Below are 21794 nucleotides of genomic sequence, written 5' to 3' on the forward strand. Positions count from 1 at the left end.
GACGACCTCATGGTCATTAATTTTATTAATTATGCTCGGTTCAACACCAGTATTCTAATTAATATTTTTGGTACGCTGCCAATAATCCATCAGATGAGCAACACATGCTCAGACGATCAAATATTCAACAATTCATCACATGAGCAACACTTGCTCAGATGATAATATTTGCTCAAACCAAGGAATATTGGTTCAACAATCAATATTCAACGATCCATCGAATGAGCAATACTTGCTCACTTCATCGTAAGAACTATACCTCTGTCTCATGACATGTTCAATTCATGAGTTTCAGAACATCATGTTCAACTCAGCAACTACATGGACTCATCGTCCATCAAACCACGAAGTCATCAATTGACTAAAAACCACGAGACGTCAATCGTGTCACTTGGGGGGATATCACTTAGGGTTTTGGTCTGGCGGTCTACGGCACGTGTGTTCAAACACACGATGGAATGTGAGCAAGTCGTGCAATCAGTTGAAGGAATTCACGAGGTAGTGGGTGGAAAATCGACCAAGTCTCCACACGTTGAGCAACTGGTTTCAAACACGATCTCCACTTCCCCACTCCTTGATTCCATCAACTGTCACACTTCATGGAATCATGGTGTCTAAAATTCCAGCAATATAAATAAGTCTCTGAATCATGATTGAATATCGCATCATCAGTATCATCAATCTCACGTCTCATCGACAACACGAGATCATCAACTCATCAATTGAGCAACTACTCTCAATTGAGCAATTTCAATCACTCAGAGCTTATCGTATTCAGAATTCACACACCCACAATCTTTGATTACCATTGATTCCACACATTTCTCAGCTTCCCTCCTACAGATCAACCCATCCTCTCTTGTGACCGAATTTACTCTGGAACGGTCATTGTCTTGATTTAGGCCGGAGTACTACAGATTGATCTCTCGAATCTAAAGCACCCCCTTTGCAGCGGTGCATCTGTGTGAGGTTTAACATTTCGCTCGGTTCGAGGAGTCTCCTCCGTACGGTCGTCTCCTCAATTCCTTAAAAACCAGCAAATCGTTTTTCCCCATCTACAGATTGGCGACCACAGTGGGAGATTATCTCTCGGTTGCAATCTCATTTCACAAGATGGTTGATCTCAGGTCAGGTTCAGTTACGAATCCTAACACAAACCGTGCTAGCACTAGCAACAACAACAATCAGAATATCCCGGAGACAATTCCGACCTCCAACACTGATGGTGGTGACATTACTCCTCCTCACGCCGAAGGTCATCCACTGTCCGGACGACACCCTGAAGAAGTCAGAGGAGATCCACCGCCTACCATTGCGGATCTTATCAAAGCGCAGAAGACTCCTGCAAAGAACCAGACTGACATGGCTGCTACACAGAAGGAGCTGTGTAATTATCTCAAAACTCTTACTAACAAGATGTCGGAGCTGACTCAAGAGAAGGGAAAGGAGAAGGAGAAATCCTCAGACGACGGTCCTGAAGTAATTCCAATCCATACAGTAGAAGACGACGAAGTCCACAAAACTGCCGCAGACAACAAATCAGCGAAGGGATCATTGAATTTCATCACTCGCGAGGATCTGGAGCACCTTTTGGAGAACCGTGGAAAAGACAAAACATCGCATGACCATCGTCATCAACCTCCTTATCTTTCCGCTACGCAGAGGATTCCACTCCCCAAAGGTTACGTTTCTCCAACCTTCACCTTATATGATGGAACTGGCAATGCTCGGTAACATGTCTCTCGTTTTCTCGAAGCCCTGTGAGAACATGAACATAATCATGTCGTTCGTCTCAAGGAATTCTCAAAATCTCTGAAAGGCAGAGCATACACCTGGTATAACAACATTGCACCAGGAACTATCAACAATTGGGGAGAAATGGTTAACGCATTCTACAAGAAATACTTCTTCGTGTCAGAACAAGTCACCCTCTCCGATATTGGAAGAATGTTTCAGAGGGTCAGTGAAAATCCCAATGATTATGTGAAAAGATTCAGAGTCCAAGCCCTGGATTGTCATGACCCAAACGTCACGGAGCAACAACTGGTGGACTTGTGCATCAATGGAATGCTCCCGGTTTACAGGGCCTTGCTAGAAAACCTTCGATTCCAGACTTTCTCAGAGCTTCACGAAGCTGCGAAGAGGTCGGAAACCACTGCACCCGCTCTTTTGGAAAGAACAAAGTCTACAAAGACTGAAGATTCAAAAGACACTCGAGGAAGCATGCATTTAATCAACAAGCAGTAAAACCTGCAACCTTCAACAAATGCTGTCGCGGAAGGGAGTAAGCGAAAAGAAGAACCACAACACAAGCAGACTTCCTCCACCCCTTAAAAGACACACAAGAAGGAGAATTCGAAAATCCCTCCTCAGCATACGGAAGATCCAGAAGCACCTGATTTTCCCTGTTCAATGGAAGAAGTTAATGAACTACTCGATGCCTGGATTCAAGACGGCGCAATCAAAATGCCTTATGTCAAGAAGGAACCAACTGAAGAGGCCATGGAAAATCCTCGGTATTGTCACTTCCATAGATACGTCAGCCATCCCACGAGTGATTGCAAAATTTTGAAGTGCATATTCAAAGAAAACGTCGAATCAGGAGAGATCAACCTGGGGACTGAGGGGGTGCACAAAAAAACCCCTCCCAGTCAGAACTTTTACCATCTCTGAACCTCTTGTCAAGGAAACGTTCCAATCTCTGATCGAACGTGTCTGCGAGTTTTTGTATCTTTCGAAAGCTCAAAGAAAAGACATGTTTGCTGCGCTGAACCACATCGTATGCTGATCCAAGAAACCACCACCGAACTGTCAGCCACCGACAAAGAAATGTATGACTGGGGACTCCTCACTACAGTGAACATTAAAGGAAATGAGTTCAAGAGAGCGTTCCTCGATGTTGGTACCGCTGTCAACATCATCCCTTTGAAAACTCTCAGAGCTGCCGGTATTACTCGACAGGAAGCCCCCCATGCTCCCATAGCAATTAGGGACCACGAAGGAATCTCCAGAGACGCATACGGCTTCATCACTCTCAAAGATACGGAGAGATTGATCTGCAATGAGGCCAAGTTTTTCATAATACAGGAAGACCCTGGGTACGACATGGTCCTTGGAAGAACTTGGATTCATGCCGTAAGGATAACGATGCCTTCAACACATCCTGTCATCGACGAGGATTCCGAGTCGAAAGACGAAGCAGAGGACGCACCACCGTTTGATCATCTGAAAGAAGTAACAGCTCTGATGGGACTTACGCAGGAACTTGGAGAAAATCCGCACACCTTTGTCAGAAGGGTTCGAGCTCAGGCAAGTCTTATTCATCCTCATGCTCCAATATTACCAATGTTCAAATACGCTACTATGGTCCAGGGACTTCTCCCCATGAACAATTTATCATTCATCAAAAGCTACGAGTGGGTAACTTCACCTCAGCAATATTACACTCAATGGTTGGGTTCAGAACTTCTTCAAATCGGTCACTCCATCGAGAGGTTTATTGCTGAAGACTTGGCTAAGCATGATCAACACTATGCTGGATACTCTCTTCCGCGCGAGTGTCCATATGGGACACAATCGTGGAATTCCATCAAACAGGAAATTCCGAATCAGCGAAAGATATTCAAGGCACGATCGACCAAGCCTAACAAGTTTCATGAAGGGGACCTGGTTCTCAAAGCAGTTCAGCGCGGTCTTCATTATACAAGGAACTCCAATTGGGAAGGACCATTCAAGGTCGCTGAGTCCGTGGCCGGAGGATACTACAAATTGACCAACACAGATGGCAGAACCCTACCAGTAATTCGCGAAAATTGGCTCAAGGTGTTTATCTGAAATTATTGGACATTTAAGGTATTGGGCGTTTGAAGCACTCATGGCATTGGGATTTAACATTTAGGATTTTCTTTCATTTGTATTTCAATTCCTCCAAAACATTTGCAATACTTGCAATCAGTATTTGAATTCAGTAATTTATCAAAATTCAGTTCATATTTCGTAAAAGAAAATCTCTATCAAATCTACAAGAAAATCCTTAACCATCAGTCAATCCAAAACCATCTAAATATCAAAACCCAAGTATAAACCTCACATCTCTCAGAAGTTCAGAAGTTCAAGAGATCAGCAAGAAAAGGCTTTCGCTCATCAACATTCTTCAAGATTTGTAAAGCCTCCCTCTCCTTGTTCAACTCCTCGGTCAACTTGGAAATCTTGTCCTCCTTCTCCTTCACAGCATCATTGGGAAAGGGTATGTTATTCTCACATGAATACTTGATAATGTTTATTTGCTTACGAAGTCATTTCACGTTGAGACCAAGTCTTTCTGAATTCTCCAAGTTAAACTCCCAATCAAAGAGTATATCTGGAGTCACGGTATTCCTGGGTCTCGTATGCATATCACTCACGACACGCAAGATAACGCCTACTTTCCTGGTTAAAGCATAAGCACGCCCAGGGTTCCTGCCAACGATCATGTGGCCAAACTTCTTCCATATCGTCTCGTACAAGCGTGCATTTCTAATGGGAACGCTGAATCCGCCGACCAGTTCATGATACGGGAGTGAAGTGTTAAAGGGAGGATCGAAAGAGACCCCTGCAGTTGGATATTCATACACTATTATACGGTTCTCGGTCACTGGAGCGGCTCCCACGACCAAAGCAACAGTTCCTTCGGTATTCTCCGCTGCTGTCTCGGTTTCTTCTATCACTGGGGCAACAACCATATGGGTTTCCATAACAGCAGTAGCGACCTTATCATGGCCTTGAAATGCAGGGATGGTTGTCTCTTCATCAATAACTCCATAATGGTTAGAGTTATCATCGTTGGCTCCAGTATCCTCAACTTCGGTATTTAGCACCTAATACGAAGATTACATGAAGTTAGAGTCACGAATCCAAAGGAGATTATGAAACACAGTATACCAGCAAGGCAATATCATCAAGTTTCATCATACTACATTCAAGGCACGAGCAAATAACATGAAAGTCATGAAAACACATTTTACGATGAGTCCGTCTGAAGAAACTGAACTCTTCCCTGTACTAGGAGACGAACTGGGATCAATCTACAAGGAATCTGAGGATGGGTCATATTCCATTCTCTTTGTATGGATGTCCTCTATGATATGTAAAAATTGCATGACAATCTGATGAACGAGCGAGTAGATGTGGCCAAAATATCAAGTGATGCGCAATCTGAAAAAGTTCTGGAAGTCTCCTGGAAGTTTACTATTTCGCCTTTTTCATGCTCTGAACGTGCTCAAAACTTAAAAAGCTTCTATGTTAAAGCTTGGAAATTTTCCAGGCTTGAATTTTCACATGTAGATCATCAAAATCCGACTCCGGACGAAGATTCTACAGCGTTTCTATTAAAAAGCTGGGTTCTGAATTTTCTGACGACGAAATTCGACTAAGTTTTCATATATTCACATGGGTTCTCATTCATTCATTCACAAGTCAGCACATTTATACTTCTATGAAGAATATACAGGATATATACTTACTTGAGGAGTCTCCAAAGTGTCCAAGGGGTTGGAGTTGTCCACATCAACGACAAGAGGAACATCACTTCCATCCGGCTCCGAATCTTGGGAATTACCTCCATTCCCATTCCCAGAGGATGATTGAGTTCCATAATTCTCCATCTCCATGACGACATCCTCCTGTACACGTCCTCTACAATCAATATTTTCATCTATGAAGCACCACATTTGAACATGTGAAGAAATACTTACAGTTTCTTCGTCACTCAAATCAGCGATTGCTTGTTCAGTAGCAGAAAATTGAAGACCTTGATGGAGTAAAATTCTGCAATAAAATTAATAACATTGGGTTCATGATTCTAATGTTAATAGCAATGAAAGTCACGGTGAGAAATATTTGGAACTCACCAAAGAACGAACTGGGGACTTCATGGTATTAGGTAACAGCTTATAACTTTTGTTCCTTCCTTCTCCGCCGTGAACGACTTCTCCAATATCTGAAAAATCTGCATGGATTCGAGGTCTTACGCTACGACCGTCCTGTAAAGAATTCAATGACATGATCAGAATACAGTTACCATGGTTTCATAAAAGACATGTGGAGAATCTTACTTGAGGACATCCTGGAGATAATTTTCGTTTATCACCAGAAAGGTACTTCAGTCTTGGTCGACCAAAGATCATCTCAGCAGACGGAGGAATCTTCACTGGAAGTTGACTAACTGTCACGAATTCATGCAAGTCTATCAGAACCAGGAAACCGGTAACTACTCCCTTCCACGTGAGTGTGATCTAAACTAGACGCAAGCTGATCAACTGATGGTTTCCTTCTCCGGGTAGTTGGAACACATTGATCCATACCCATTTGTCGAGCCACCCTATCAATGTTGTATTCTTCTACTGCCCACTATGCATACATAACGGATAACAAGTGACCAGGAGTACAACTCAACATGAAGGATCTCTCACCATCATTTGGGTTAGCAACAAATTTCAGAGTCGTGCTCTCTCCAGTATTGAAAGTCGTTGGTTGAGAAACATAATCAGGAACCGACACCCACGGACGAAAGTCGAACTCCGATTCTTCATTCAACACATCAATGAGGCGTGCTTTAGACCGAGGCTGCTTTGTAGACCAACGCATGATTCGGGCATTATCTTTCTCGGCGAAGATGTGACGGGCATCAGTATTTGGTCCTTGCAGGATGTTACGTGGGATAGGCGCATAATTCTTAAAGTGCTCCCACGTCAAAGCTTGAAGAAACATCGTGTTAACATAACACTCAATCTTCATGAAGCCATTCGACACGCTGGAATCTAACACCAAGGAGTCTAAGTTAGAATACAAGGAACCCAGGAATAAGCTACCTATTGGGAGTTGCTCACCTTGAGCCATCTTAATAACAAAATGGATTATGAAAGGCTTCAATAAATGTCCACTGTCTTCAAATATGTCTCTGGATAACCATAAGCATAAGAAAGTGGCAATAGGTAACATACCGGTGATGTGACTATCAGAAACTTCATCTCTTGGCCACCAACGTGTCAACCAATGGGCATAAAAACCTTTACTACCAGACGCCTTGTTCACTTCTTCCATCGAAGCTGTCAGAGTGTCAAAAACCACTTTTTCCTCATCCGAAAGACCTCCAGAGAAATTACCTGTAATCGGGAGATGCATCAAAGCAGCCACATCTTCTAAGGTAATAGTAAATTCTCCCCATATACATATGAAGGTATGAGTGGGAACACACCAACGGGCCAGCAAAGCCACGATACTTTTCACATCATGATTAATAGACAAGTCTCCAGAAGCTTGAATAGCTCTCGTCACTTGCGCCTGGTTGAGCATAGCCCTGACATGAGGGAAACCCAACATATGCCTTGCCCATCCAGAATTTTTTTCCAAAGGACGTCGAGAAAGCTTAAACTCTATGGTCGATGCAAGGAAAATCCCTCGTTCGAGACAAAGCCGTATTACCATCTTCGGGGTCACCAATTTCTTCTGAGTCACAGTCCTAGGGTTGATCAGAAGACGATATACTGGGGACTTGAGATATGCTTCAGCTCCTTTTGGATCCTCTTCAAAGAATGCGTCGTCTATATTCGGAATGTTCTTCACGCCAGTGGCATCCTCCTCTTCTTCACCAATGGAGGTCTCGTCCATGCGTGCATCATCCCTGGAGATGTCATCATCAGAATGCGATTTGTCCCTTGAAGTATCGTCGGCTGAGGAATTGGTCATTTTGCTAAAACAACTGCAAAGTCCACATTACATTCTACTTCAGTATGTTGTCCAGACACGAATCAAGGAAATACGACAAAAAATGGTAACTCTTAACTCTTACCTTTTGTACTTCCACTAACAATAGTGATAGTAACGGTAGAGTTAACACCTCAAAATCGTTCGTCTCTTCGAAAACTGTAAAAAATGAACGAAACTTTATTAATTTCGAAACTGATTTTTCATAAAATCACTGACATATTTTTCATAATGTAAACATTCACACAACTGACCTGTGAAGTTTACAACAATAAAATATTTCATCATAAATATATTGTCTATCTTCGAAGGTTCCTCAAAACCCACGTTTCTGATTTTTCGAAAAAACAACAATTAATGCAACATTGCTTACATGAATTCTCAAGAATTTTATCTAATTCATGCGAATGAAATATACCATCATATTTTACACAATATATGTCACGGCTGCATATATATAAAAAAAAATTATTTTTCCTTCGTATCATCGTTATTTGTCTTTAAATCGAAGGTTTATTTCAAAAATATTGTGAAAGCTCACATCTCATACATATGATAAAGTTTTGTATTTACATGAAAGTTCATAAGCAAAATTTTATCACTGGACACAAGTTCATCATACATATTTTCCCGTGTCATCATTATTTGTCTTTAAAACGAAGGATTATTCCATTTCATGAAAATTCACTTCTTTTATGATGAAACCTTGGTATACATGAAAGCTCATACACTAAGTTTTATCACTGGACCTAGGTTCATATTAAAAAAAAAAATCTCTCCTAAATCAGGGATTATAGTTAGTTTTCAAAACTAACGATCGAATGAACGTACGTTTTCAAAAACGAGGGTTTTTCATAAAACTCACACTAATATACACACATGTATATAACTTCATCATGATCAAAGCATGAACAACTCATGAGGATCATAAACATCAACAAACGAAAAAAATAAAAATAAAAAATTTACCTAACGTGCGGCAGCCGGAATTCGGCCGGACGACGGTCGGATGGCGCTGGCGATCGGTGGCGGCTGGCGGCTCCGGCGGGAAAACTTTCCTTCCATGGCGTGAAGGTGATGAAGGTGCTGGTCGTGTGTGAGGAAAAATAACAAAAAAAAGAGAGGATTAATCCCTTTTATTTCCAAAACCTAATTTTCTAAGGATTTCCTTATTGGGCCCGACCCGCGAATCCTAACCGACCATGGACTCGTCGTCCAAACCAGTGGTTCAACACCAATTTATGCTCATCAAACGGCGCTCCAATCATGACATTGAAGCCTTCATCAAGTCGTGGTTTGCTCATGCTCTCTAAATCCGGTAACGTCTCAACTTACAACTAAGTTCAATTACTGGTATTATTATTTATGGCCGGAAAATCACCATTTAATGCTGACTGAGGAACACAACTTTCCTCAGTAAGAAGGGGACTTAATGTAGATGGTGGATTTTCGACAAAGGCTAAATTCATAAACTCATAATTATACGAAGCTCTGATTCAGCAATCAGACGTGAGTATCGAGACACAGGTCTCTCATCGAATTCTCAACGGAGAGTACCTTCTCTCAGAGTACATGTGGATATGTAGTCTCACGACTGGACAACGGCATATCTCATGAATACTGAATACTTTCAGTGATTATTTCTATATAGTATCACGAGATGGACGGCTCCTAGACAGCTTGCTCTGCTAGTATAGAGCGATAACGTCTTCAGGAACAAACAACGAGTTTACCCTGACTATATAAAGGATATGACTTACCGACAAGCTCGTATCGGGATAATTAATGCTCCTAGATAGCTTGCTCTGCTAGTATAGAGCCACAAAGTTAATTATTGCTAATTACAATTGCTCTTATTCCATAGTCGAATCCACGACTGGTCCCATGGAATGGCAATAACAATTGTTCTGATTCTATGATCGAATCCACGGCTTGATCTCATAGAATAGCAATAACTATATTATCTCATTGATCGAATCCACAACTGGTCTCATAAATGGTAATAGATAAATCTTAATTACTCCGATTCTAGGGTCGAATCTACAATCTCATGGAATGGTAATGCTCACTTTATTATTCTGAATTCGTAGTCGAATCCTCAGCTGATCCTATGAATTAATAATAAACATCTTATTACTCAGTTTTGTGAATTATTCTCCATTGAATTCCACAATTAGTAATAAATAATCAACAACCGGGCGTCTGAGCTACCTCTAAGTAAGACCCGATTCAAATGGTGAAGGTGTATTCAACGACGATACACTAACAGTCACCGCACGAACGAGTATTTCAAAAATACAACGAAACGATGAACCTATGCAAAATAGGGAAGAAAATAATAAATAATTAAAAATATTGACCAGGGTGCTGGGAGCACAGACACACGACCGACCGACCATGTCGTGGTCAATCCCACGCCAGTTTTATATTTTTAATGCATTTTTTATTATTTTCCATGATTTGATGAAAATTTTCTCATTTTATCAAATCTCCTTCGTCTCGAGGAAACTCCTCGGTTTCATGGTACTTCCATAAATCCATAAAAAATAATAATATAAAATTAAGAAAAGGAGTGTGGGGCGTGACCATTTGTCAACCGGCCATGCCTTGGTCCCAACCCGCCCCACACCCCACGGTTCCTTATTATTTTATTATTATTTCTCTAATTTCATGAAAAAACTCCTTGATTTCATAGTATTTTGCACAAATCATCAAATAATAATAATAAAAAATAAATTATGAAAACTTGTGGGACAGGGCCTTGGCCGGCCGGCCATGCCCTAGCCGGTCCCACACGGCCCTTTGTTTTATTATTTTATTATTAGTTTTCCTTGAATTCATCAAATTCCTTGATTTCATGGTATTTCTCTCAAATTAGGAAAAATTCCATCAATTCATCAAAAATACATAAAAAATACATAAAAATTAGGGAAACTCGTGGGACCGGGCCCAAGCCGGCCGTCCATGCCTTCCACGGTCCCATACGCCCTTGTTTTTATTATTTTAATATTTTTTGCTTCCTTGAACTCATGAAAACTCATTCAATTCATGGAAACTCCCTAAATTCATCAAATTTCTCAAAATTCATGAATTTTTCATAAAATCATCAAAATATTATAAAATTAAGGAAAAGGCACCACGGGACCGTGGTCACGACCGGCCGACCATGCCTTGACCACGGTGGTCCCACGCCTCCTCGTCCCATATTTTATAATTATTTTTCATCATCTCATGGTGTTTTCCTCAGTTTCGTCGAAACCCTAATTTTGGCATATTTGCTCGAATGGATGCTCAATTGCACGCCAAAAAATTTCAAAATTCTTAGGACTGAGACGCAGACGCCTTGGGGACACGAGCACGCTATCTTGACCGACCAAGATTGGCTCTTTGGCTCACGGAAGCCGGTCCCATCAATTTTCACAGTTTTGACCTAATTTGCACAATTGCTCGTATTAGGTCCAAAACTCTTCCAAACACTTTGGATTTTCATGAACTGATCGTCAGGTGGTCACGTGACAACCCAGGGATGGTTTCATGACTCCATGGTCGGTCCCTCTCCTCATCATAATTAATTAGGTTTTCTCACCTAAGGCTCAGACGAGCATTTTCGAATAAATGATTAAATCAGCATTTGATCATTCTTTCACCAACAAATCGTCGACTCTTCATGAGTTCTTTGTATTTGCTCACGTGAGAATATGAACACTACATGGTTGACCCACGGTCCCATGTAGTCGCTCCCTCCTTCATCCCATGGTTGAAATTCTGACGAACCATGAATTGATCATCAATTGATCAAATTAGGGTTTCTGAATCCAAGGATCATCATCATTCCAGATTCCAACCTTAATAATTTTACGACGACCTCATGGTCATTAATTTTATTAATTATGCTCGGTTCTACACCAGTATTCCAATTAATATTTTTGGTACGCTGCCAATAATCCATCAGATGAGAAACACATGCTCAAACGATCAAATATTCAACAATTCATCACATGAGCAACACTTGCTCAGATGATAAATATTTGATCAAACCAAGGAATATTGGTTCAACAATCAATATTCAACGATCCATCGAATGAGCAATACTTGCTCACTTCATCGTAAGAACTCTACCTCTGTCTCATGACATGTTCAATTCATGAGTTTCAGAACATCATGTTCAACTCAGCAACTACATGGACTCATCGTCCCATCAAACCACGAAGTCATTAATTGACTAACATACCACGAGACGTCAATCGTGTCACTTGGGGGGATATCACTTAGGGTTTTGATCTGGCGGTCTACGGCACGTGTGTTCAAACACACGATGGAATGTGAGCAAGTCGTGCAATCAGTTGAAGGAATTCACGAGGTAGTGGGTGGAAAATCGACCAAGTCTCCACACGTTGAGCAACTGGTTTCAAACACGATCTCCAGTTTCCCACTCCTTGATTCCATCAACTGTCACACTTCATGGAATCATGGTGTCTAAAATTCCAGCAATATAAATAAGTCTCTGAATCATGATTGAATGATCGGCATCATCAGTATCATCAATCTCACGTCTCATCGACAACACGAGATCATCAACTCATCAATTGAACAACTACTCTCAATTGAGCAATTTCAATAACTCAGAGCTTATCGTATTCGGAATTCACACACCCACAATCTTTGATTACCATTGATTCCACACATTTCTCAGCTTCCCTCCTACAGATCAACCCATCTTCTCTTGTGACCGAATTTACTCTGGAACGATCATTGTCTTGATTTAGGCCAGAGTACTACAGATTGATCTCTCGAATCTAAAGCACTCCCTTTGCAGCGGTGCATCTGTGTGAAGTTTAACATTTCGCTCGGTTCGAGGAGTCTCCTCCGTACGGTCGTCTCCTCAATTCCTTAAAAACCAGCAAATCGTTTTTCCCCATCTACAGCTGTGTAATAATAATATGACATTGTATAACAATGATTGAGAGCAACTGTTTTCTCATTGTGATTGCTACGGATCTTCAATAACTATGATGCTGAGTTGAACACATTTGGAATCATTGGAGTACTTGGAAGTGACGAAGATTTCGAGTAATGTTGAATAATCAAGGAGATCAAGCATTTGGATGAGAAGCTACAAAGTTTATTTATTTTGTAATCCATATGTATTGATAGTTTTGTCACTAAAATTGACAAAGGGGGAGATTGTTAGAGCACTGCTTGGTCGAACTCGCAAGTGTTACTATCTCAAGCTTGTTTGTCAATGTTAGTGATCAAAATTATAAGTCTTGGTTTCTAGTCTACTTATAGTGATGTCTCGGACTAGGATATGTTGATTTTTGAATTTCTTCTACCTCAACTGATGGATTTTCTTCTTCAGTTGATGTTGAATCTTCCACTGTTGGTGCATTTCTCTTTGAAACTACTTTATTTCCTTTCAACATAATGTTACTGATACTTCAACTATCTAGGTGTTTTGATTAGTAAGATTTTAGGGTTTTGATTAAATATTTTCAATAATTTGAAGAAATTTCTAGGGTTTGTCTGCAAAATTTCTTCTGAAGTTTTTTTGATTTTTTTCTTCTGGTTTTAGTCTGCAAAAGCAAAATGTTGGATTTAATGTTTTGTCCATTACGCCGCAGTTTTTAATCAATTTCTTTTTCAAACAAACGTGTTGGAACCACGTTCATCGTGTCAGTTATAAAAATGATTTCATTCGCTGCACGTGTATTTTATTAAAAACGTGGGAAGGATAGCAGCGTCATTACACAATTCTTGGATTAAACTTTTCCTAGTCAACTAGCATCTTGTTTGTTTGCAACTGACTCGGCGTCTGAATCTGAGTCAACCTCTGACTCGGGCCGAGTCAGCAGTCAGACCGTTTGTTTTGCATTTTGAGTCAGATCTGACTCGACCTATGACTCAGACATAACCCCTGTCTCGGACCCATTTAAGTCAGGTAACAAAATACCCCTGACTCACGGGACCAAACCACTGACTCACATTTTTGAGTCAAATCTGACTCAAAACAAACATATTGAGTCAGATCCAGATGAGTCAGGTGATTTCACTCAGATCCAGATGACTCAGATCCATACGACTCAGATGAGTCAGGAGTAAACAAACATAGGTCTGGGCTAAAGCGTTATTTTGGAACCGGTTTTAGACTAAACCGTTTGTTTCCCAAATCCAAAAAGGTTAGCCCCGGCCGCCGGGTTGATATACCTAGTAAAATAATAAAAATTCTAACAAGAACAAAACAAAGACGGGGAAAGAAACCTTGTTTTCCAATCGCTCCTCCCTCACAGCCTTCTTCTCTGAATATTATCTCATATCTCATATAAGAAAGGTATCAGTAGTTTAAAACCTTCTCCTTTTAGGTTTGTTAAATCTATTCGTGGTTTCAATTTAATCCCTTAGGGAAGGAAGTTAGCTTAGGTTTTGAACGGAAATTCGTCTCTCTCGACTCCCGAGGTATCACATGCAATTAGGGTTCTTATCTATGTACATTAATTGGGTTTATTTTTGCTTAGCTAATATAGTCGAAAATTTTATTACGTATAGAACCTAGTCAAAATATTTGTTCCTTATTAGTTTTCTTAAGGTTGATCTTGTTTGTTAATTTTTTAATATATTAGGAAGAAGAAGAAGAAAATGCCTCGAGCAATTTCTCGTTCTCCTACTACTAGAAAAAGACACTCTCCATCACCAGTTGCATCTCATAGACATAGCAGGAGAAACAGAAGGGACCGAAGCCGCTCTCCGTATTATAGGTGATCTTCTTCTTCTCTTCTTTCTTCATGAGTTTCTGTTGTTCATTATAACCTAAAGCATTTTTTTTAGTGTAATTTGTTTTGGGGCCATATAGTTGTATGGCTTGGATAGGTATCACACCCAATTCTTAGGCTTAAACAGTTGAGGGGAGGTTATGTTCTTTATACAGAAAATTTGGTTATCCCCCCTCTTCTTTTTTTTGTGTATGTTTTGTCGGATAGCTTTTAGTGCTTTGCTCTGTAGATTTATAGTGGCACAATCTTGGCTTGGCTAGGGTCACATAATTGTTGGTCGTTCATTTGCACCATCTAAATTGTGTCATTGTCTATGAGATCTTCAAACTTGAATTTACGGTGATGCATATTTTGATTTTGGCAAGGACACCCAATGTTGAAGTCTTCTGCGTACGTGGTTTACATATTTTGATCTATTACGTGACTAACTTGATGCTTGCTTTTAGCCTTGCACCTCCTGATTCTAGCATATTTGACAACAGAGTTTTGACCTCTTCTAAGCACCTTAATAGTATACCTGTTTACACTTGTAACCATGATGTTTCAGCTACGCGTTACTAGTTACTCCCGTTGTAGTCAAAATTAGTGTGCCCAATATCCATCTGATCGGCATTGCTTCCTATGTAATCTGATTTCTAAAGAAGTCTTAGCTTTTAAATGCAATTGAGAGATGTTGAGCATTAGATTGGAGGACAAATGAATTCAAGGTTTGAGAACAAAAAGGAGCACATATCATTGTTAGAGTAAATTCAAGAGTTTTCTTAGGTTTTTCCTTCTTATGAGAATTAAACAGGTGATGGGATCTGGTTGCTTGAGTGGAATTTCATGGAATTTATGTTATAAAAGATGGAGCTCAGAAAAGGTTATTCTTCTTAATTATGCATGAGGTAAAAGCACAGGATACTTAAAAGTATACATGACAGATGGTGGGTCTATTTTTCAGGATCTGTGTTACTTGTGTTTATCAAAATGTTTTCTGAAACGGTTATCTTCTGTTAGGCGTAGGAGTCGTTCTTTGTCCCCTCGTCGCCGCAGAAGTCGATCACCAACTCCGAGGCGCCGTAAGAGTAGGTCACCAACACCAAGACGTCTTAAGAGACAAAGAAGTAGGAGTGCATCAGTATCTCCCGTAAAAAAGTCTCGAAGTCCAAGCATTGGAGAAGTAGAGCGTAAAAAAGCCATTGAGAAGTTGAAAAATGATGAAGAGGAAAAGAAAAGGTAAACCATCGTCTTCCTGTACTTCTTGGCTTATTTTGTGCATCTCCTTATCTTGTCTTTTTTTCCTGCGGTCTTTGAGGCTTTTCTTTTTTCATATCTGACACATCCAACTCAAAGTATTTATTTTCTTTCTCTGATCCTACAGTATGTTGCTAAGTTTCATGAGATCCATCTACTTTCGCTTAACGTCGGAAGTACCATCTTAGAGTTATAGTGGGTTTGTTTTATCGTATTGAGTTTTTTGTCTTTGGGGTTCATTTCTTTTACGGATAACACCTGTTCACCCAATTGGTTAGGGAATGCTTAATGGTACTTGGCATATCTTATGGATTACTATATTTTTGTCCCAAATGTGGAATCCTGAGACTATTTCCACTGATGTTTGATATAATGGGCATTTTCATGCAATGTGAACATAAATAGTGCAGTATCATTACTTCTTGAGATTTGCAAGATCTTACAACTTAACATGCACCGACTATGTTGGGGCATAGGGACATCGTTCGTACGACTAGCCTACCTAACAATGTTGATTCGTTGGTAATGGTTCATCTTATTGATTCAACTTTATGGATTCTTTGGTAGTAGTTCATCTATTAATTCAACTTTACTTCAAGATGATAGACACAAGTTAGGAAATCCTAAAACAGAAAAAAAAAAAAAACTTTGAAACAAATACAGAAAATATATACAGTTTTGATGGTAATGGTTCATCTTCAGTAAAGGAAAAAGCTGAAAAAGGGGGACGAAGGTCAATTTGTACTTGTTCCAGGTGCAAGTGTCGGGCATTTGTGAAATTGGTTCAGTCACAAAAATCTAAATGTATACTTATTCACATATTACTTTAATCCTGTTCGTGCTAGAATGACGAATGACTGGTGATAGGGTGGTACCTTCCACATGGATGTTAATATTATTGAAAGGTAGAGTTGAGATGGAACGCGTGAAGTGCACTATAGTTCCTTTGTTGTTTGTATCTTCCTTGCTGAGAATTAAGGAAGCTCGAAGCTCAATATGTACTATTGAGATACCGTGGCAGTTTACTTTGAGAAGGTTGAGTCGCCAAGATCTCTGGCTCAGTCCAATTATATGGCGTGACCTTTGGGAAAGACTCGTCTTCTCTGTGTAGCCACCAAGACTTCAATGTTGTTTGCTTGAGTTGTAGCATAAAACTTAAGAACAAGCCTCGCACAGATACTCGAAATGAAATTGTGCAATGAGAAAGGAAGGATACTATCGATCGGAAAAAAATAGAGAGAAAAAGGTGATAATTTGGTGCTAAACTAGCAGTTTCACTTGTTGATGCTGCTGCAGCTGTAGTAAGAAACTTCCTGTAGGTATAGAAGTAACGGATGTGAGATAAGCTGTGTAAATTTCCTTTAAGATTTGTTTTCTTTCAGTTGTGTAGCTGTTGTTCTGCGCCTTGCTTTGACTGTCCCTTTCTCTTGAGATTTCTTTGAGTTGGTGTACCTTCTTTAGCACTTCAGGTTGCAGTATCATGTAGTACGGGAACATGGCAGTCCTTTTTTAACGTGTGATATATCACTGTAATTTTTTGGCTTACCCTTTACTTATCTAGTCTCCTGTCGGCTGCACCTCCTTATAGCTTGTTATATTACAATTGCATCTATGTCACCACCTATTCAAGCATGTCAAGAGTGAAGAGTTTTCTTTTTCTAATCTTACAGAGTTGGAGAGGAATATGTTTTCTACTTGAAGGGATTGGTTTTTTTCATAGACAATGTTTAGCGCTATGTATTTAGTGGTTATACCTGTACTGGCTTTTCTCTTGCATGGATGTATGTAGGTAGAGTTAGGTTTTCCTTTTTTTTTTTTTTGGTTTCTTTTATAATTTGCTACAGTTGTGTTCTCGAAATTCAGTTCCTCCAGCTTGCTTACTGTGTATTTGAATAACTTGAGGAATTTTCCAACTCTGCGTTATGCGAGAATTGAAGTGTTTTCGTGATTTAGTTTAAACCTGCAACAGGTTACTGTGACATTCTTCTCCACAGGCTTTTCTGAAGGATGCTACTGCTGTAGTTCAACTTGTTATATTTAATGATCAAATTGGTGCCTCGTTTATCTACTGTTCGTTTGAATACTCATTTGTTTCGATCACGATTCTGTTAGAGAGGTATGCCTAAAAGCATAAACTTGTATTTTGATGGATGAATGGGATAAGGTTTGTCGCTGTTCTTTAACAAATAACCTGCAAGGATTAACCTTCGCCATGCCACTCGCCTATTCAGTTCTACCTCTGCCTGCCTTCCAGGTGTCACCTGGGAAGAAGGTACTGTTCTTATAAACACCATGACAATTTACCTAGCTAAGTTTTCCATTGTGATATCAGACGTCAACGTGAGGCAGAATTGAAGTTGCTGGAAGAAGAAACTGCAAGGAGAGTAGAAGAAGCAATCAGGAAACGCGTTGAGGAGAGCTTGAACTCCGAAAAGATAAAGCTGGAAATACAGAGGAGAATAGATGAAGGGCGGAAGAAACTGATTGAGGAGGTTGCTGTTCAACTTGAAAAAGAAAAGGAAGCTGCTTTAATAGGAGCCAGGCAAAAAGAGGTAACTTCTTGCGCATCACTGATTTCTTAGTAACCCATCTTGTATCACCAAAAGAGAAAACAAAAACACAAAGAGTTCCTACACTAGTCTTTCTAGTTTCGCTTCAATGTGCAGTACAGTGACTTCGAAGGAAAATAGGAGTCATTGGTAAACTTATTATGAACTGGATGAAACCAGCTTTTGCGATTGTGATGTATATGGCAAAAGTTTGTAGCAACTATATGATCACAATTGGATAACCACCTCCACTCTATTTGTCTTCTTTTCTTTATCTATTCAACTAATATGATTCCAATTTTTGTCTGTGTAAGTTTGCTCAAAGACTTACAACTGAAATGGAATGTCCTAGTGCTTTTCTAAAGAAAATTTTGTTTGTATTGCTAGCTTAACAAAATTGTAACGGCATATTCTTTGTAACAGGAGCAAGCTAGGAGAGAGAGAGAAGAACTGGATAAGATGATCGAGGAGAACAAAAGGAGAGTGGAAGAGTCTCAGAGAAGAGAGGCTTTGGAGCAGCAACGGAAAGAGGAGGAAAGGTACCGGGAATTGGAGCTAATCCAAAGACAAAAAGAAGAAGCTATGTTGAGAAAGAAACTCGAAGAGGAGGAGGAGCGGTCAAAGCAGATGAAGCTGTTGGGTAAGAACAAATCACGGCCAAAACTCTCCTTTGGTATTGGTTCAAAATAAGGTTTTCCCAAGATATTAATCATGTTATTTTAAAAGGGGTTTCCTATGCAAATATTTCTAGAAAATTTGCTTGGAAAATGTTTTGATGATGTTTAACCCCGTAATGTTTTGGTTGCCTGGACAAGGATAGGGCTCATTTCAATTGAATGAAAACAGTTTATAACTTCTATCTTATGCAAAATCTTTTGATGATTTTGGTCATCAACATCCTACCAGGGCGACCATCAGCAAATGTTATTTATCATCATCATTGAAATTTTCATCGTCCATGTCATGAAAGTGGCAATGTGTGTCTAATTAAGATTTTTGTATGAGCTTATTTTAGGCGTATTGCAGAGCTGTCCCTGACAGCTGAGATAACCGTTGTACTTAACAGTAAACCAAGAACATAAAATACATAACAGATTCTGCAAGCAGCTAACTAATCGTTACTCTATTACAATGCATAAAACGTACTACAACTGAAATTCGCACCTCCTATTTAAGTTGTCATGACTCATCGCATAAAAATATACTGTATAGATTATTATGTTAGGCATCAAAATTCTTTATCGATGAAAAGAAAAAAGATTAAAAAAAAAACGTTGGAAAAAAAACGTTCGAGTGATCAGCCTTTTAGACTTTATGTTGGTTCAGCAACAAATCAGACTTAGCTTAAGTTAATCTATGATTAGTTCTAATCTAAGCTGGATCAAGTATATGCCAGATTAAGGAAAGATTGGAGCAAAATCAAGGAATTAAGATTAGTTTAAAGACATCTTAGGTGTCATGTTGACTAAGCATGACTCACCTGATGAGCTGTCATCCAACTAATGATGGACAGGTTGGATGACACACAACTACTTAAGGAATGACTAAGCCATCTTCTAGCCTCTTTCATATATAACCAGAATTTCTGATTTACCATTGATTAAGCAAGAGGAAATAGAAGTAGAAGCTAAGTCGCTGAACTTATCTGATTGTTCATTATATTTATGTTTTCTTCTTCTAAACTTGTGTATTAATGTTGTGCATCGTGCCATCATTCTTTTCTATTGGTGTCAGTGATTCTAGTTAGCTAATAGTGAGAGAATCAGTTGTATTGAGAGTTGTTTACATGATGTTCTTATACCCAAAATTAGATATGAATATGTTAATACTACGGTTTATTAATTTTAGCATATGGGTAACTATATGATCATATTTAAGTTAACTAAATGATGATTATGAAGCTGAAATTCCAAGATCTACTTCTATTTCCAGTAATTACATGTTCTTATACTAGGGTATATATACAGAATCAAGTTTTGGTTTAGTTACCTGAAGCTGTTGATTGAGTTTAAGTTATCTGTTTGTTGGGACTCTCAAAGAGAACCAAAATTGGGTTGACAATAGCCTTATCGAAGTTTTGATATGGATACCAATACCCAACAGATGTTAGATCAACAGTTTGTTACTTGAGCTTCCGGTGCTGACATGTAGTAGCACATAGTTTATTGTGTTACAAGAGATTGGGAACTTGGAAGCAAGTAACTTTGAAGAAGCTTCCAAGGGGAGAAGGTTTGGATATAACAAGCCTAAAGTGTAATATCTGTTGAACCAAATCAAAGAATCCATCAGAGAATTCACTGAATGGGTATAGTGTCTTGTATTTGACTTGGTCGTAGCTGATAATGCAGCTTAATGATGAAAGCGTTATGTACGTTCTATATATGTTGAGTCGTATCTCTGACTTGTTCATCTTAAAGGGCTCACAAACATGAAAGAGTTGCAGCTTCCTTGCAACATTATAAATGCAAGTGTTTATTGTTGAAGGATGTCTGTTACCGGAGCATGCTTTTTAGGGACCGTTGCAGCAGGTCTTCTGGCTCTATCTTATTTGAATCTCAACAGATGTTTTCTTTCTAACAATTGGTGCGAGAAGTTTGTTACGTTTTCAAAGCTTAAGGATAAGCACTACTTGTATGCTAGCGAAGGATGGTTATTGGGAGTGGGATATTGATCCTGGTGTTTCAACTTCTCATAGATAACAACATGCAGCAGCTTTGTGGATGCACGACTCCATGTTTCTGGAGTTGTATTTTGTGAGTTCTATGTTGTGGGAAGGTTTCGGTTCAACTATTGCTCATGTCTATGCTTACCATGGTCAACTAGAGTGCATGCAAGAGTTACCACTAGCAGAGCTGATCTAATACACACTGATGAAGGTGAAACTTTGCTGTAAAAAGTCATTATCAAGAAATGCACAACTTGTGCTGTGATCATTCTGAAAATAGAGGAACCATGGCTATGGTTTGTCGAACACAAACAGATATGATTGGAAAAGCTTGGTTATCTGGAGCATCTCACAAACTTACAAGGAGGAAGCATAATGCAGAACCTACAAAACAGATCACAGATAGCAGTGAAGTTGTTGGACTTGTTCTGTTTCGGGATGTTGATCTCATAGGTAGTGTATTCTACCGAAGAGCAAGTACCCTGGGTTGGCAGTGAATGTGTTGGTCCGATTTTACCAAGATCCATCCTTGTACAAGGTACCTGGTGATACCCCTGTGGAAAATATTTCTTAGATTATTAAGACACAACAGCCTCAGAATGTTCCAGGGTTTAAGGGTCTGCTAATTCTTAATCTTTCCCGTGGATGATTCCTGAAAGTATTTGATACCAGTACTGCCTGGTTCAGTGGGACCAGAAGTTTTCTTCCGTTCAGGACTTACATGGGTTTACGTCATCAGAATCCGGATTACCACGAAGTTCTTATGGTGGCAATGATTTCGGTGGAATGTACTCTAGCTACTATGGTGATTACATCTGATAACAGAACATCGTA

General features: G+C 39.6%; 1 protein-coding gene across 4 annotated transcripts; it reads left to right on the forward strand.

Annotated features, from left to right (window-relative positions):
* Positions 1 to 13960: 13960 nt before the first annotated feature.
* Positions 13961 to 19200, forward strand: LOC113299097 (uncharacterized protein At1g10890-like). Of its 4 annotated transcripts, none has more exons than XM_026548034.1 (5): positions 13961 to 14071; positions 14361 to 14495; positions 15510 to 15728; positions 18079 to 18298; positions 18719 to 19200. In XM_026548034.1, exons 2-5 carry the CDS (start codon positions 14377 to 14379, stop codon positions 18983 to 18985), a joined length of 825 nt encoding a protein of 274 aa, XP_026403819.1. In that variant the 5' UTR covers positions 13961 to 14071; positions 14361 to 14376; the 3' UTR covers positions 18986 to 19200. The 4 variants fall into 4 exon arrangements, with proteins under 4 accessions (XP_026403819.1, XP_026403820.1, XP_026403818.1 ...); XM_026548035.1 differs by having other exon boundaries at positions 14061 to 14196; XM_026548033.1 differs by lacking the exon at positions 13961 to 14071 and adding an exon at positions 15304 to 15372 and having other exon boundaries at positions 14360 to 14495; positions 15454 to 15728.
* The last annotated feature ends 2594 nt before the right edge of the window (positions 19201 to 21794 follow it).

This window comes from Papaver somniferum, chromosome 7 (genome assembly GCF_003573695.1).
Source record: "Papaver somniferum cultivar HN1 chromosome 7, ASM357369v1, whole genome shotgun sequence".
NCBI classification, from domain to species: Eukaryota; Viridiplantae; Streptophyta; class Magnoliopsida; order Ranunculales; family Papaveraceae; genus Papaver; species Papaver somniferum.

Bases quoted from the DNA above. Each gene is read 5' to 3' on its own strand.
- LOC113299097 (XM_026548033.1), top strand. From the start codon at position 15,307: ATGGGATCTGGTTGCTTGAGTGGAATTTCATGGAATTTATGTTATAAA. The intron at 15,729-18,078 runs GTAAACCATCGT...TTGTGATATCAG, and splicing joins GATGAAGAGGAAAAGAAAAG to ACGTCAACGTGAGGCAGAAT. The intron at 18,299-18,718 runs GTAACTTCTTGC...TCTTTGTAACAG, and splicing joins TAGGAGCCAGGCAAAAAGAG to GAGCAAGCTAGGAGAGAGAG.